Source organism: Phoenix dactylifera, unplaced genomic scaffold (assembly GCF_009389715.1).
Source record: "Phoenix dactylifera cultivar Barhee BC4 unplaced genomic scaffold, palm_55x_up_171113_PBpolish2nd_filt_p 000645F, whole genome shotgun sequence".
In the NCBI taxonomy this organism is placed as follows: Eukaryota; Viridiplantae; Streptophyta; class Magnoliopsida; order Arecales; family Arecaceae; genus Phoenix; species Phoenix dactylifera.
In genome coordinates, this window is record NW_024068036.1 from 150,264 (window position 1) to 168,537 (window position 18,274).

Here is an 18,274-nt window from a genome sequence, read left to right on the forward strand (position 1 = left end):
GGTAAAAGATACCTATACATGTCATGCACTGTAGAAGTCCCCCTTCTTTTGTTGGTACAACCCACACAACATAAGCAAAATGCAAGGTTTCAACGTTTATAGCTGTCAAATATTTATGCTCATTTTGCAGATTTATCACATCCCTTATTTTCTAATGTACCACAAACCACAAAAAATAATTATCCAATTTCTAGGAGATGATGGTATCTTCATAAGTCATTTCTCAGATGAAAGCAAAAGATTTTTCTCCAAACAAGAAAAACAGAGGAAGAAAAGAGGGGCAGAAGAAGACAAAAATAAAATGCCTGTTCGATCCTCATAAAATGCTATATCCGAATTGGGGAAAAGGTAGATTTAGACACAAAAAAAAAAGCATGAAAATTCAAGTGGAGGATTGAAAAGAGGCTGATTAGGAGTTTCCAGATTAACATCTCATAATAATAGAAGGAATTTTAGCCATTTGATAGCCAAGGAAATTTTTTCCACAATGTTAACCTGTTACTAAAACACAAAAGAAAAACATTATTGGGCTTTTCGCTGCCATTTCCCATGGCGTAGATAGCTGACAAACATGAAACATAATAGAACAAGCTTCTAATCTGTTACAGTAGAACCAACGGAACACAACAAAGCCACAAAACATGGCATCTGCCTTATTATCTTTATTAACAATTAACAGTGAACATGCGAGCTAACCACAGGGAAGTCCTGGGGTGTCATCCATGCATACTTGAACTTAACGCGAACCCCTCTGGGGATCGGCTGGCCCTCTCCGAGAACGCAGCGCTCAGCATCCACTGGTCTGATGGCCCGACGATCCACCGGTTCGACACTGCTGAGGCCATAGCACTGCACAAACACCTTAGACTGAGCGCAATCACATTTGTTGCTCACTGTCACCTCATACTCTGGCTTTCCCTCAACAATATCACCAGTCCTCGCCTGATCGATAGCTATCTCCGAGACACTGCATGGCGCTCCCCGGCCTACATTGACAGCCATCACATTAGAAGATCAAATCAAATCAAATCAAACAAGTATAATTCTGAGCATAGTTAGTGAGAGAAGAAAAAAATTTGTTTGCCTCCATTTATGATAGAAAGAAGAAGGATAGCTAAGAAGATGTTGAGGGCCGCTCCCATGGCTTCAGCTCCGGCAGGGTCTTGTGACTATCATTGGCTCTTTCTGGTGAAGTCGGAACCTCGCCTTAATCATAGGGGAATAGAAAGGACAACTAACGGGTCGGGTCGGCTGGCATCAAGCATGATTCGCATGTTCGAACTGACAGCCATATTTAAAAATAGAAAATAAATAAAAATATGACTGTCTTTCTCTACCATATCATTTTATACTAACCTTAATGGAACAACAAGGCTTTGATGGCACCATGTCCGGGGCCGGATTCACTTAGTACATAAAGTTCAAGTAGATCCAATAATTAATCAAATTAGAGCAGATCTTTTCTTAACCTAGACATGCATCAAGATTCTGAGAATCACCACTCTCATGTCACATCCCCGATTCACTACTAGAAAGTTTGTTCTCAGGATTGGCAAAAGGGTAGGGTATCCCTAAAATTTGCCCTACCCATAACCCATTTAAAATTCTACTTTCCAAACCCAACCCAATCCGATTAAAAATTTGCCCAAAATCCCAAACTCATTGTAACAATTCAGAAATTTATCCAAAATGGCTAGCCGGAAGGTATTTTTGGATTCCTTAGTTTTGTATAAGTACCCAAGTATTAGAGTGTGTGGAGATCCAAGATGTTTCACATTACAATGGATGTATTCCAACTCGAAATCTTAGATGTAGAAAGCTTCTACAGGTTTTCAGCAGTTCAGGAGTCGACTTGCACCGTGCCAGAGTCGACTCGCACTGTGCCGAAGTCGACTCACGATGTGCTGGAGTCGACTCGCGTTTTGTCCAGATTTTAGATGTTTCTGTCTCGCCTGAGAGAGTCGACTCGCGCAATCTGGAGTCGACTCGCACTGTGCGAGAGTCGACTCGCGCTGTGCCGGAGTCGACTCGCGCTTTGTGCAGATTTCGGATGTTTCTGTCTCACCTGATTGTCGATTCGCGCAATCTGGAGTCGACTCGCACTGTGTGGCAGTTGACTCGTGCTTTGCCGGAGTCGACTCCAGCTCGGATGGAATTGCTGAAACGAGCATAAAGAGTGTTTTTTTGAAAAATCTCAAGGATATAAATTCGTGGCCAAAGACTCTGGGAATAACATAAGGAGGAGGTTATGACGGCTAGGGTTACAACGAGATAGAGAGAAAGACCTAAGAACGTGAGAGATTGAGGGAAAGAGTTTTTTCTCTTGCATAAGCAAGAAGGTTGTTTCTCCATTGTTCGAGCAATCAGTTTGCGATTGACTCGGGATTGTGTGCTCCGTTGTAATTGTTCTACTGCAATAGAATCAAGCGGGCTTAAGGACGTAGGCAAAATTTGCCGAACCTCGGTAAATTCTAATGTGTCGTGTTAACTGTCTTCTATAGCGATTTGTTTCGTATTGTTTTTTTGTCTCGTGCAAGGTGTAAGATCCTACGGTTCCGCGTTAGGATTGTTGATGAGAGCACAAAAGTGCGACCTACATGTTACTAAAATTAGTGTTATTGTTAACCGATAATGATAAATTCACTGGATTAATATTATATTTGGGTTTAACATAGATTAGTATAAATTAGAGATAAAATGCACATTGAGTACAAATTTGACTTCAAATCGGGTCCGAGTCGGGTTCGGATCCGAGTCGGGTTTGGGTCCGAATCGGGTCCATTTCTTTTGTGCTTTTGAAAAATAATTTTGGGCAAATCTAAATTGGCTATATCATAACTATAAGGTGCTGGGTGACCCATGACTTGAAAGAATTGCACTTGACCTCGAGCCAGAATAGATGACCCGTCTACAAGCCAAATTTCATATCATACTATTTTTTTATATATGACTAATTGGACGGAACTTGGTGTCTTCCAGCTCCCGATTCATCTTCCACTCCAGCCGCCTGCAGTGCATCACCGCCCTTTCCTTTCTCCCGAGATCCAAGCGCGCCTCTCATTCGTGATCCCGGCAAAATCCTCAGCATCCCAACCGCGTGCCAGATCCCGTGCGAAAGAAGGGGAGAAGAAAGAATTCACCAGCCCGCATCCCCACCTCCCGGAATCCCTTGAAGCAAGCATCCCAGCAAGGAAAATCCCAGCTCCCGATTCGCTTCCGTGATCCAAGCCGCCCGCGCGTCTCCTTCCTCCCGACGATCACGCTCTCAGCTCTTCCATGATCCCGGCGGTCCCGCATCCGTGCCAGCCACCATGCCAACAAGCCGAGATCCCGTGTTCCAGCCGATCCACACTGGATCCCTTCCACGATCGACTCCTCCCCGTCGATCCCGCTCCCAAACCAGCAACCAAAGAAGGAAGTCCCGCATCCGTGCCAGCCACCGTGCCAGCAACGCCCGGAATCCCAGCGTCTGAATCCAATCTCCGGCGATCCCGCACCGCGTCTTCACCGCGTCTCCACCGCATCCATGTCAGCGGCCATCGTCCCGGATCCACGCATCCCAGCTCATCCCACGCGCTTCCTTCCTTCCGTGACTGGTCCACCATCCACCGAGGCCAAGATCGGCTCCTCCCGAGATCTCGCAGCCGGCCGTGAAGCATCCCGAAATCCCAGCGCCCGAGCCGGATTCGAAATCCCCCTTCCGTGATTCCATTTCAAGAAACTCTGCGGCTATAAGAGGAGAAGAAGGAGGAGGAGGAGGAGAGCTGGGAGTGGTAGGAGCCGGCTGGTCCAAGGAAGAAGAAGAAGAAAGAAGAGAGCTCGGCTGCTTCGGCTGAGAAGAAAAATAGGGGAGCTCTGTTTTTTGGGGAAGAAAAGAATATAAAAAAAATACTTTATGTTCTAACGGGAGGGAGAAGCTCTTTGTTTTATTTTTTTATGTTATTTGCAAAAGAAAAGAAACATTAGGTTTCCAATCTCCACTTTTATTTGTAATGATTTTCTTTTTATCAAATCTATCATTTCCCTGTCATGCAAACTTTGTTCTAGGTTTAGTTAAATTTCTGTTTTCTTTATGATATCTTTTAATTTTTCTTTTATGCAATGCATGTCTAAGTTTTAATTTAATATTCTACAATTTATTATATGCATTCTAGAATTCTTAATTTTAAGATAACCTTGGAATTAATCCTTGCAGTTCGATTGACGATTTTAATTTATATTCTGTCTTTAGAAATCGACCCCTACTCTGCATCAAATTTCAATTGCAAGTTCTCTTTCTTTTCTTTGTTTATTTTTCGAATAGAAAATATTCTCTAATAGACTAGAGAATCATTCCACATCCCCGAAGTAATGTTTTTCTTTTATTATTCAAAAATCGATTTCAAAACCGAGTGAACGTTCTAATTTTTATGCAACTCCAATCGCCTTCCTGTGGATCGATCTCTTACAACCGCTATTCTTCGAGTAGGAAAGATAAGAGTAAAATTAAATTTAAACTTTGTTTGTCGGTTCTAACAACGATCTGTTTAGCATATTTTTAGTTAGACAGGAAAGGACGAACAAAATTTTGGCGCCGTTGCCGGGGAGGCAAATCGAGAAGCAAGAACAATCACGAAGATCAAATCAAATTTTGGATGCCCGGAGTGAACGTACTATGGTAGTAAGTTTTTATTTTTATTTTTATTAATTTTCTTTATTTTGATAATTTCTAGTTAATAATTTCGTAGTTATTAAATTCTGAAATTTGAAATTCGAAATTTAAAATTCAAAAAAAATTAAAATAAAAAAAAATTCAAAAATTCAAAAAATTTTTAAAATTCAAAATTTGAATTCTGAGATTCGAAATTTGAAGTTTAAAAAGAAAAAAATTTTAATTAAATCAAAAAAATATATATATAAAAAAAATTATTATTTTTGCTAGTAATTGACAGGGTGCAATCCCCCGAGGTTATCATACCTCTATTGGGACTCCTCACGGAGTAATCTCCAGAGTTTATTCAACGGGCATTCGGAGATTGACTGACGCATAAGAATTGTGTTTAGTTTACATTCAAGTTATTGCTAAAAAAAATAAAAATAAAAATAAAAATAAAAAAATATAAAAAAAATAAATAAAAAAAAATTATTGATTGCTCATTTAATCAATACAACCTAATGACATTGCATAAACTTTAAAAAATATTGATTATTTGCTGCATTTAGTATTAAGCATTTGCATAAAGTAATTAAGGGCAAAACCCATTAAAAAGATAAGGTCGGGAAGTCATTACCTGTCCTTAGCCCAAAAATCACCACCTTGCATACTTATCCTAAGCCAAATTAAGTTAAAATCAAATTAGACGTTGGCCTTAGGGTTTTCGAGCTCAATTAGGCTCTTGGAAAGAAGCGGCTGAAAGCCACTCCAGTGAGAATTTAGTAATTGGTGATGTCTAGGAAAGTTTTACAATAGTGAGAACTGTTACGGGTATTGTGGTATCGGTGTATCCCTTCTGGCACCACCACACACCCCGGGACTTTTCTGGTCACTGATTACTGGATTGCTTAACTGGTAAGCTCAAGCTTAATCTGAAAAGGAGATTAGGAGCTGTCTAATCTAGGAGAGAATTTCAGGAACTTTTTAACCTGATACATCTCTGTGCAACTAGATTTAAGAAGCTACTAAACCTCACTTAGTTCTAAGACTAATAGGGTCAAATTGTTGTGTGGTGTTGGTTGTAATCATCTGTGTCTAGCCCTTCTCTTCTTTTAGGATTTCGTTCATTGTAGGAGTCGAATCTAATTAAGTTGTGGAAAATGTATGCATGGTAGAAGGTCATTAAGGGATAAGTTAACCCCATTTGATCCTGAGATTGAAAGAACTTTTCATCACAACCTGCGAACTGTAAACCAACCGTCGATCTCTACAATGGGTGAACATATTAGAACCCTAAATGAATTGTTTGCACCCGCATCCGCTAGTCCCCCTACTTGCATAGTATTACCAATTAATAATGCAGCCCAATTCGAGATTCGGGCTGCAACAATAAACATGTTACCCAAGTTTCATGGGTTCGAGAGTGAACAACCCTACATTCATCTAAACAAATTTTTGACAATCTGTCAAATGTTTAGAAATCAAAATTTAGATGAAGAGGGTATTAAATTAAGGTTATTTTCCATGACTTTAGAGGATCGTGCTGCTGCATGGCTGTATTCCCTAGCTTCAAATTTCATCACATCATGGGAACAACTATCTAGGAAGTTCATGGCTAAGTTCTATCCCATGGTAAAAACTGAAAAAATTAAGGATGCAATCAGAACTTTTAGAGGAAAATCTGAGGAGGAATTTTCCCAACTATGGGAAAGATTCCATGATCTTTTGGTCAATTGCCCCCACCATGGGCTTGACAAGGCTGATCTAGTACATTTCTTTTACAAAGGACTACCTCCGGCACATAGAAACATGATCGAGTCCATGCACAAAGGTAGGTTCATGGACCAAACCCCGGATCAAGCCTATGAATTTCTTGTTAACTTAGCCGAGAACGTCCAAAATTGGAGTAGCTATGGTGAGGAAGTAAATAGAGATGAGTTCGGATCTAGAAAATCGGGTAATTATGAAATGAAAGCAGACCCAGAACTAAAAAATGTCATGTCCAATCTGGTGACTGGAATGAACAACTTAAGCAAAAAGTTTGATGCTTTCACTGTTTCCACTAGTCCGAGTTCATATAAAGAGTTAAATCCCATCATGAAAGTGGATCACGAGTCACATAGTTTATGTATCTTGTGTAATAGTTCTGAGCATCTAGTGGAGTGTTGTCCTAGTTTACCCAACATTAAGGCTGAACAGGCAAATGCTCTTAACTCATATAGTGCCTTCAAGAAGCCCACTCCCAATTCATTCAGCCCAGTCTACCACCCTGATAATAGGTTCCACCCAAATTTTTCATACAAGCAAAATGAACCTATTCAGCATCAAGGTGGTCTACCAAGTTTTCAGAAGAATTTTCTCAGGATAGGTCCATCACAAATAAACCAATCATTGGCTCCACCTATTCCTACTTATAGTGCCCCTATCCCTCAGCAAACTACATCATTAGAAGCCATGATGGCTAACATGATGAAGCAGCAACAAGACTTCATCCAACAGCAACAACAGACCAACATAGCTCAAACCCAGACTAATCAATTCCATGCGCAAGCGATTGCAAAACTTGAGGTTAGTCTGAGCCAAATAGCTAACTCTCTAGGGGATAGGAAGAGAGGTGAATTGCCAAGTCAGCCAGTACCTAACCCTGGTAGGCAACAGAATCAAGGGCCGAGAGGCCAGTTTCAGATTGATTCTAATGGAAACCCTACCCATGAAGTCCAGGCAATTACCACTTTACGGTCTGGCAAGCAAGTGGACAACAAAGTCCAACTTTCTGTGCAAGAAAAAGAAGAAAAGCATGAACCAAACCCCACCCAGAAAAAGGCACAAGAACAGGGAACACAAGGAATAGAGGAGAAACCAATAGAAACTTACACACCTAAGGCTCCCTTTCCTAGTAGACTACAAGACTCAAAGAAAAAATCTCAGTACGATGAAATCATGGAAGTCTTTAAAAATGTTCAAATAAATTTACCCTTCCTAGATGCCATCAGACAGATCCCCTCCTATACAAAATTCTTAAAAGACCTAACCACGGTGAAAAGAAAAACCAGTATTCCTAGGCAAGCTGTGATGGCGGCACAAGCCTCATCTCTTATTCAACAACAGATTGCCCCAAAATACAAGGACCCTGGTTGCCCCACTGTTGAAATTAAAATAGGAGAAACCATCATTCGGAGAGCCCTATTAGACTTAGGAGCAAGTGCGAACCTATTATCCTATTCTGTCTACACCGAACTAGGTTTGGGGGAATTAAAGTCCACAAATATTACCTTGTCATTAGCAGATAGGACTGTGAAGTATCCCAAAGGAATTGTGGAGGATGTGATTGTAAAAGTTAATGAATTCTACTACCCTGTGGATTTTGTAGTCCTTGAAACTGAACCAGTAAAAAATCCAGAAAGTCACATCCCGGTGATCCTAGGTAGACCATTTTTGGCCACTTCAAATGCTGTGATTAGTTGCCGAAATGGAATAATGACTCTAGCCTTTGGGAACATGACTGTCCAGCTCAATGTTTTTCATAGTAGTAGTCAGTCAACTGAGATGGACGATTTGGAAGAAATTCACATGATTGAGAATATAATTAGCAGTTCTTGTAAAGAGTCGAGTTATTCTGACCCATTAGAAAGATGTTTGGCTAATTTTGGTCAAGATTGCGAGTTAAGTCAAGAGGTTAATGCATTGTTAGATTCCATTCCTGTGATGGATACTAGCAGATGGGCCACCAAGTTTGAATCATTGCCTATTTCGGAATCTCAGCTAGTGTCATCCAATGTCAAACCTCCACAACTAGAACTCAAAGACCTTCCCGAAAACTTGAAGTATGCATTTCTTGGAGAAAACAAGACCTTACCTGTTATAATTGCATCGAATCTAACTAAAGAACAGGAAGAGAAGCTGTTAAGTATCCTTAGGAAGAATCAGGAAGCTATCGGTTGGTCTATAGCTGATATTAAGGGGATTAGTCCTTCTGTGGTCCAACATAAAATCCATCTAGAAGAAGATGCAAAAATTTCTAGAGAACCACAAAGGCGACTTAATCCAATCATGAAGGACGTAGTTCGAGCCGAGGTCATCAAGCTTTTAGATGCAGGGATTATATACCCTATTTCTGATAGTCAATGGGTAAGCCCAGTTCAAGTCGTACCTAAAGAGTCTGGCATCACTGTGGTGAAAAATGATCACAATGAGTTAGTCCCTACTCGAGTCCAAACGGGATGGCGAGTATGCATCGACTATAGGAAGCTTAATGCCATGACTAGGAAAGACCACTTTCCTCTACCCTTCATCGATCAAATGCTAGAACGGCTAGCTGGCCACTCCCATTACTGTTTCCTCGATGGTTATTCTGGATATAACCAAGTCCCTATCGCACGTGAGGATCAAGAGAAAACCACATTCACCTGTCCTTATGGCACTTTTGCCTATCGTCGCATGCCTTTTGGGCTATGCAATGCACCAGCTACATTCCAACGGTGTATGATGAGTATTTTCTCCGACATGGTGGAGAAATTTTTAGAAGTTTTCATGGATGATTTTTCTGTATTTGGATCCAATTTTGAGGAATGTCTACACCACTTGACACTTGTTGTAGAACGCTGTAAACAGAAAAACTTAGTTCTTAACTGGGAGAAGTGTCATTTCATGGTAGAATCAGGTATTGTTTTAGGACACATTGTGTCACAAAGGGGAATTGAGGTGGATAAGGCCAAAGTAGAATTAATTGCTAAATTGCCACCTCCCAAAACTGTTAGGAAAGTCAGATCCTTTTTAGGGCATGCGGGTTTTTACCGCCGCTTTATCAAGGATTTCAGTAAATTGTCGAAACCCTTATGCGATTTGTTGGCGAAAGATGCTACTTTTAATTTTTCGCCAATTTGTATAACTGTTTTCGAAAGACTAAAGTCTGAACTAACTTCAGCACCCATCATAAGGAGTCCTGATTGGAGTCATCCTTTTGAAATCATGTGTGATGCATCCGATTATGCCATAGGTGCTGTCTTAGGTCAGCGAGTAGAGAAGCTTCCCCATGTTATTCATTATGCAAGCAAAACTCTAAATGACGCCCAACTCAACTATTCCACCACTGAAAAAGAATTGTTGGCAGTTGTTTTTGCTCTAGATAAATTCCGCCCCTACCTGATAGGATCTAAGGTTCTTATTTATTCTGATCATGCCGCCCTTAAGTACCTTCTCACAAAGAAGGATGCTAAGGCAAGGCTCATTCGTTGGATCCTATTGCTCCAGGAATTTGATCTCGAAATTCGAGATAAAAAGGGATCTGAAAATGTAGTAGCTGACCACTTGTCCAGACTAATTGTTGAGTCATCTGCAGAATCATTACCTGTGTCCGAGACCTTCCCTGATGAACAATTAATGATGATTTCCCATACCAATGTTTCATGGTATGCTGATGTAGTCAACTATCTAGTTACTGAATGAATGCCCCGTTCATGGACCAAACAAGAGAAATTTCGCTTCCTAGCTCGTGTAAAATGGTATTTTTGGGATGAACCATACTTGTTCAAATACTGTCCTGATCAAATCATCAAACGATGCATCCCTGAACACGATCAAAGGAATGTCCTTTTCTTTTGTCATGACCATGCTTGTGGTGGTCATTTTAGTGGAAAGAAAACTGCTGCAAAAGTTTTGCAGTGCGGATTTTATTGGCCTACACTTTTTCGAGATGCGCATGACTATTGTAAATCTTGCGATCGATGTCAACGATTAGGAAAACTTTCGAGAAAGAATGAGATGCCCCTGAACCCTATCTTAATTATAGAAATTTTCAATGTTTGGGGTATTGATTTTATGGGTCCTTTTTCTATGTCGTTTGGGCATCAGTACATTCTTGTGGCAGTTGACTATGTATCAAAATGGATTGAGGCTATCGCGTGTAAGACCAATGATCACAAAGTGGTGATCAAGTTCCTTAAAGAATCTATCTTTGCTCGTTTTGGCACCCCTCGTGCTATCATTAGTGATGGGGGGAAACATTTTTGTAATAAAATCTTTAAAGCCCTTATGAGAAAGTACAACATTAATCACAAGGTCAGTACACCATATCATCCACAAACAAGTGGACAAGTCGAAATTTCCAATCGGGAGATCAAGACCATCCTTGAAAAAACTGTTCATACATCTCGGAAGGATTGGTCTCTTAGGCTAACAGATGCACTGTGGGCATATCGGACGGCTTACAAAACACCAATTGGAATGTCTCCATATAGAACTGTCTATGGCAAGGCCTGCCATTTACCTGTTGAGTTAGAGCACAAGGCCTATTGGGCTATTAAACATTTAAATTTCGATCTTGACAAAGCAGGAGAACATAGGAAGCTTCAACTCGATGAGCTTGAAGAAATTAGAAACGATGCTTACGAGTGTGCCAAAAACTACAAAGATCGCATGAAGATCATGCATGATAAAATGATCATTCGTAAGGAATTTCACCAAGGACAAAAAGTCCTTCTATATGATTCTCGATTACATCTATTCCCTGGAAAACTTAAATCTCGCTGGACTGGCCCATACACAGTAGAGAAAGTGCACCCGCATGGTGCAGTAGTAATATGCAATACCAAGGATGGTAGGTCCTTTCAAGTCAATGGACATCGTTTAAAACCATACCTTGAGTATCTGAGTCCAGAAGTTGAGGAGACACTTCTGACCGACCCTGTTTATCATGAATGAATTAGAATTGTCTGGCTGAAGACATAAAACTTAGCGCTCTTGGGAGGCAACCCAACATATAAATATCTTCTATAAAAAAAAAAAAAACTAACATGCAGGTTTGGGGGATTTTGTCCCAATTTTCAATTTACCCACCCATATCAGGTAACCTCTCCTCTGTCCTCTTACTGCATTAAATTTTCTTTAACATTGAGGACAATGTTAGATTTAGGTTTGGGGGTATTTTTACGCATTTGAATTTGAAATTTTATATATATAAAAAAAAAGTTTTTAGTTAAAATTTTTGAAAAAAAAAATATATATATATATATATATACAACACACAAGGTATATAAATCTAAGAGCCCAATGACTAGTTGGAAGTAGTGCAAAGTGAGTTCTTTTTATTAAGTTCCTTTTAGTGAGTTGTAAGCTAATTAGTGCTTTGAATTTCACAACACATCTGGCCTGCATTTTCTAAGGTATAGGTTCGACATTGTGTTGAGAATATGGTAGCAACCTCGAATCCTGATGAACCATCTTTTTCTGATCCAAAAAAAAAAAAAAAGATGGTGGATTTAGTCAGGTACATCGAAAAGGGCTACCTATTGTCAAACGTCAGCGGGCTTATGATGAGGAACCCGAGTATAGGTCCGTAGGGGAGTCTTGATGCCCGACACCTCATGCCAACTGGTGTGAGAATTGTCGACTAATTGCTCGCTACATGGAGGAATCATCACAAGAGTAAAAGTGCACAATATATACATTATCATTTCTCTTTAATGCAAAAAAAAAAATCAAAAAAATCAAAAAAATTAGTGTAAAAATGAAAAAAAAAAATGTATATTGACCTTAAGAAAGACAATAGTGTGAAAGCCGTCGTTGTAAAAATTCGAGTAAACTGGAATATTACAGATAAAGCCCATGAGGTATTAAAGTAAACATCCACAACTCTCGAAATCCTGCAGAAAAGATGATTTTGAATCAGCAAATAGGTCTTGTCCGACCAATTCTTGGAAACTACTAATATTTGCGATATTTTGGAGATCCAAAACCTTAGCTTGTGCATGGTCCAAACTTCACTGAGCATTCAAGTATAAATAAGTCTTACAACTTCCTAACGGAAAACTTAATAACTTCAACTTAAATTGCATACTAACCTAGAAATTGGGCTACTTAGTAATTAAAACCTTGTGTGATTTTGAAATTCTTATCAGTTATGTACTTGAAATAAGACTTTCATTTCACAAACCAAATTTTATTTTGGGATTGAAGTTTGTGGGTAACTTCACTGCAAACCCTCACGAGACAACACTCGTCCACTAGGGTAACCTAGGGGTTTAACGGCTTGTTGCACATGCTAAGTGCAATCGTAATGCTCTACGAGAGTGAGTATTTATCTTAGGATATTTATATAATAAATAACACTTTTGCTCTCTCATTTTATCATTTTCGCACTGAATTGCTAGAGACTAGCAATAAGCTAGTTGGGGGTTGTGATGAGAGCACAAAAGTGCGACCTACATGTTACTAAAATTAGTGTTATTGTTAACTGTTGCTGGTGGTCCAAACCGAGAACGATTGGCACAGCGGTGTGAACGGGGTTCCGTCTGAGTCGCCTTGGTTGGTGTTGATTACGCTCCACTTTCTACCGAAAAACCTGCAAGCAAGCCTCGCACCACCACTGGGGTAGTGGGGGCCCTCCGACGATCAAGTCAGAGGAGATTGGAGGAGAAGGAGAGATAATTGTAGCCAGTAGGAGAATGCACTGGAAGTTCTTGCTTACCTCCCCCCTTCTCCCCCCCGCAGCATATATACCAGGCTGGGGGTCCTTCTGGGGGGTTGGTCATCGTGTGGCACGATGGAGTTGCCACTGACATGGCCGTTACAGGGCGTCGTGGGGCAGCGCTGGGTACGGCCGTGACAGGGCGTAGTGGAGCTCCGCTTTGTACGGCTGTTACAGGAGATCGTGGAGCAACGCCGGATACGACCGTTGCAGGGAGTAGTGGAGCAGAGGGTCGTGGCGTGCTTTAGGGGAACAGCCTGTCGTTGTCGAGAGATTGCCGACTCGGGGTCGGATTGCTGGATCAAGGGGCAGCCGACTCGGGGTCGGGCTGCGAAGCCGAAGATATCCGACTCGGGGTCGGGTTACTGGATCAAGGGGCAGCCGACTCGGGGTTGGGCTGCGAAGCCGAAGATATCCGACTCGGGGTCGGGTTACTGGATCAAGGGGCAGCCGACTCGGGGTCGGGCTGCGAAGCCGAAGATATCCGACTCGGGGTCGGGTTACTGGATCAAGGGGCGGCTGTAGTCTTCTTGGGCGCGCGTGTCGGTCACGTGGGGCATGGTGGCTGAGTTCCCCCGTAACAGTAGCCCCCCACTTCCGAGCCTGGAACCAGAAGGGGAACGGGTGAAGGAAGTGATGCTTCGAGATTGCCGCCATCCCTCGGAGAGGCGCGCGCGCTTCGAGCTCCCCGTCTTCTTTATGGCGTATGGCGGTTGTTGCTGACCTGGCAGTCTGAGGATTTCGGCGGACATCCTTCCTTAATGGCGTCGATTCGCCTTTGGGGCGCGAGCGACCCTTCGGCAGCCAGGCGTCCTCTGGCGTCACCGGGGCGTCACCCACCTTTCCGCCTATTTAACCGGGGGTCCTCCTCCGTCCGCCTTTCTCTTTACAGACATCTTCGAGTTTCTCCTTTGCGCTGCCGTCATCGCCGTCGGACTGTTCGCTTGCTCCTCCTTTGACGCTCTCGGAGCCGTTCTTCCTTCTCTTCCGGTGAGTTGCCCCATTCTTTAATTTAGGGCTCTCCATACTCTCCTTTTGTATTAGTGTACTCCAGTCGTTCCGGTCCTTTTCCCCTTCTTGACCCTGTCCTGACCGTAGATTCACTGGCCATTAGGGATGGGCGAAGTGAGAGCAGACCGCATTAAGTCGGAGTTGGTCGCCGAAGACCTAGATAGGTTCGTGGCTCGATACCACCTTCCCGAGGCCTGCAATGTTACACTCCCGGGGCCTGAGGAGAGGATGTCCCATCCTCCTCCAGGGAAGGTTGCCATCAATGAGGGCATTCTTCAGGCCGGGTTCCGCTTTCCCCCCTCGGACTTAGTCGTTCAGGTGCTTCGGGGTTTAAGAGTGGCGCCGACGCAACTGGTGCCGAACTCATGGCGCGCCCTGACGGCCTTTCAGGTTCTCTGCCGCATGCACGAGGTTCCCGCCACCCTGAATATCTTTTGGGAATGCTACGGCCTGAGCGGCCACCCCCAGGATAAAGGGTGGTGGTGCTTTGCGGCGCGGCGAGGGTGCGGCCTCGTCAAGGAGGCTCCTACCTCCATTCACGGCTGGAAGGAGCGCTTCTTTTTCGTTGACGCAGATCCCTCTTGGGGAATCAGGGCAACCTGGGAGACGCCGATGAAGTCCCCGATTGGCCTATCGAGGTTGTCGAGGGAGGAATCCGATGGCGTCGCCGTCTTGAAGGAGTTGGTTGCCGAGGGCCGGCTCCCCCCGGTGGCTCGCCTTATTTCCGAGGATACCTTGGTGAACGTCGGTCTGAGCTCGGTCCCCGCTGACCGTGAGCCCGCTGACCGTGAGCCCGCCACCATTTCTTTTTTAGCTCTTTTCTCCTCTTTCGTCTCGTTCTTTCCTTCAGTTTCTCAACCTTCGACCACCTCGTCCTTTTTGCAGAGATCGACGATGTCATGCGGTCGGACAAGGCAACGGCTGTTGGTAGGACGTCCCTACTGGAAGCAGTCCGGAGGAAGAAACGAGCTCCTCCGAGCGGGGCCCCACCGGCGAAGAAGTCCCGCCGGCAGGCGACTCCGACGCCGACAGACGGGTCCGGACCCACCGATCAGGGGGACGCTGCGGGCGCGGACCGGGAGTTGACGCTGTATCAGCCCTCCGATGCCGAGACTACCGTTTCTCCGGAGGCATCACCCGGGCGCGCCCGAGATGGACGGGTCAGACGTGATCGGTCCCCAGCCCAGCCTTCGACTCGGTCGGCTCCGGATGATACGAGGAGGGACGCGCCGAGGCCCCGGCCGAGCGGGACCCTGTCAATTCCAGGGGCGGTCCCCGCCCCGAACATGGTCAGCATGACTCTTCCCCAAGCGATGGGTAAGGGTAAGGCTGCAGAACCACCGTCCGACTCCGGGGAGAAGTCGGGGTCGGCCTTCACTTTCGCCGGCGCCCGAAACCTCATCGAGACGGTGCTGCTGGAGAAGGACCGCAGGCGGGTCCGGGAGATGAGGGTCCCTGACGTTGGGGCTGCCAGCTGCGTCTGTCTCATGTCGGTGAGTGCTCTTTTGGTCACTTTCCTCATTTATAGGCTCTGTTGATCCCCGCCTGACGCCCTCGTTTTTCCTATCTCTTAGCTCGCCCAGTACATGGTCCGCCTGGAGGAGTGCTACGAGGAACAGGCGAGGCTTCTGGCGAGGGCCGAGAGCCAACTGAAGGCAGTAGAGGAGGGAGGTCAGGCTGCGGCGGGGAGGACGACCAGGGACCTCGAGACGAGGCTCCAGGTGGCCGAAGAGCGGGCACTCGGCTTCGCCACCCTCGAGAAGCAACTGTTGGAGGCTCGGGAGCAACTCAAGGTTGCCTCGGGTCTCGAGGGCGAGATCAAGAAGGCGGAGGAGCGGGCCGAGAAGCAGTCCCGGAAGGCTGCCGACTACCGGGAGAGGTGGGAGAAGGCCCAGCGGTCAGCCGACAACGCCCGCAACCGAACCCGGTCTCTTGAAGCCAAGCTGGGCGAATTGGAGTCGGCCTTGGAGAAGTTCCGCGCGAGCGACCAGGAGCTTCATTCGCGCCTGGAGGAGGCTGAGGCTGCTCGCATTGCTGCCGAGGCGAAGCACAAGGAGGCTCAGGCTGATCTGCTGAGGGTCTCCTCCGAGGCGGATGACCGGATTGTGGCGAAGGTCTTGGAGGCGAAGGCTCAGATTATGGAGCGGGCAGAGGCGACGCTGGCCGAGAAGAGTGCGGAGATCGGGCGTCAGGCGGTACAGGCTTATCGTCAGTCCGCCGAGTTCACCCGTGATATGTCGGAGGCGGTACAGGCCTATCGTCAGTCCAACGAGTTCGTCCGTGACATGTCGGACGCGGGGTCCGACTCCTTTGTCTTAGGCTTCGAGGAAGGCCTGGCAAGGGTGTCGGCTAAGTACCCCGAAATTGACCTGAGTGGGATCTCCCTTCTCGACTCCCCTGCGGCGCCATTGCCTGCTGCTTCTCCAACCGTCTCCCTACCCCCTACGGACGTGCCCGACGTTCTCGACCCGGGGGTTCCTCCAAGCTGACCTTCTGTATTTTTGTTCTTTTCTTTGTGTGTTGGCGTTTTGCCAAGTTGTATGGGTCTCGGCCCTGAAACAATGAAAGTTAATGCAAATAGAGTTTCTTCATTTCACTTTCGTCCTTCTTCCTTTTAACTCTTGGTAGCGTCTCGCTGACTCCCGACTTTTGAAATTCTTCTGGTGCTAGGCCAGGTATCCGAGGGTTAGGCCTCAGGAAATTCTTCCGGCGCTAAGCCAGGCATCCGAGGGTTAGGCCTCAGGAAATTCTTCCGGCGCTAAGCCAGGCATCCGAGGGTTAGGCCTCAGGAAATTCTTCCGGCGCCAAGCCAGGCATCCGAGGGTTAGGCCTCAGGAAATTCTTCCGGCGCTAAGCCAGGCATCCGAGGGTTAGGCCTCAGAAAATTCTTCCGGCGCTAAGCCAGGCATCCGAGGGTTAGGCCTCAGGAAATTCTTCCGGCGCTAAGCCAGGCATCCGAGGGTTAGGCCTCATGAAATTCTTCCGGCGCTAAGCCAGGCATCCGAGGGTTAGGCCTCAGAAAATTCTTCCGGCGCTAAGCCAGGCATCCGAGGGTTAGGCCTCAGAAAATTCCGCTCGTTGGTCGGCCAAGGCTGGCGCAAGCCGAGGCGACCGGTCGGGGCTTCAGGCTAGTCTGCTCCCGGAATGATCATCGGGTTAGCCTGGCATCCGAGGGCCGAGCCTCGGGAGATTCCGCTCGTTGGTCGGCCAAGGCTGGCGCAAGCCGAGGCGACCGGTCGGGGCTTCAGGCTAGTCTGCTCCCGGGATGATCATCGGGTTAGCCTGGCATCCAAGGGCCGAGCCTCGGGAAATTCCGCTCGCTGGTCGGCCAAGGCTGGCGCAAGCCGAGGCGACCGGTCGGGGCTTCAGGCTAGTCTGCTCCCGGGATGATCATCGGGTTAGCCTGGCATCCGAGGGCCGAGCCTCGGGAAATTCCGCTCGCTGGTCGGCCAAGGCTGGCGCAAGCCGAGGCGACCGGTCGGGGCTTCAGGCTAGTCTGCTCCCGGGATGATCATCGGGTTAGCCTGGCATCCGAGGGCCGAGCCTCGGGAAATTCCGCTCGTTGGTCGGCCAAGGCTGGCACAAGCCGAGGCGACCGGTCGGGGCTTCAGGCTAGTCTGCTCCCGGGATGATCATCGGGTTAGCCTGGCATCCGAGGGCCGTTTCATCTGGGATCAACAAGGAGGTTCTCCCCGGCGGAACTCCGCTCTAGGCGTTTCATCCGGAATCACGTCTCCCCTCCTTGAAGTTTGGCCTCCCGATTGAGCTCCGCACCAGGTGCTTAATCCGGGACCGCGCCTCCATATGCTCTTCCCCCTTGTATTCCTTCTCTCCCCTAACACTGGGGAGGACCGGAATATCCCTTGGAGGTGGCGTTCCCCTGGAGGCAGCGGGAGCTTCGTCTGCGGCGGCTCCTCATCTTTTTCGTGAGGCGTGGATGGCGCCTCTGGGTAGGAGCAATGTAGACTTCTCCTTCGTCTACTTCTTCTTCATCCGCGCCGGCTCTTCGTCTTCTTCGTGAGACGCCGATGGCGCCTCCGGTTGGAAGCACCCACTTCCGGCGGGATTGCAGCCGCTTCGGATGGAGGTTTCGGGATCCCAGATCTTCAGCTCCTCGGAGTCTCCGCCTCTTCTTTACTTTCTTTACACCCTAATTCCCCTCTGGA

General features: G+C 46.0%; 1 protein-coding gene across 1 annotated transcript; it reads right to left on the bottom strand.

The window, feature by feature from the left end:
* Positions 1–424: 424 nt before the first annotated feature.
* LOC103698480 lies at positions 425–1,235 on the bottom strand. The gene is made up of 2 exons (XM_008780507.4): positions 1,085–1,235; positions 425–986 (listed from the first exon to the last, which is right to left on the bottom strand). The coding sequence occupies exons 1-2, from the start codon at positions 1,140–1,142 to the stop codon at positions 673–675; spliced, it is 372 nt and encodes a 123-aa protein (XP_008778729.2). The 5' UTR covers positions 1,143–1,235; the 3' UTR covers positions 425–672.
* Positions 1,236–18,274: the final 17,039 nt, after the last annotated feature.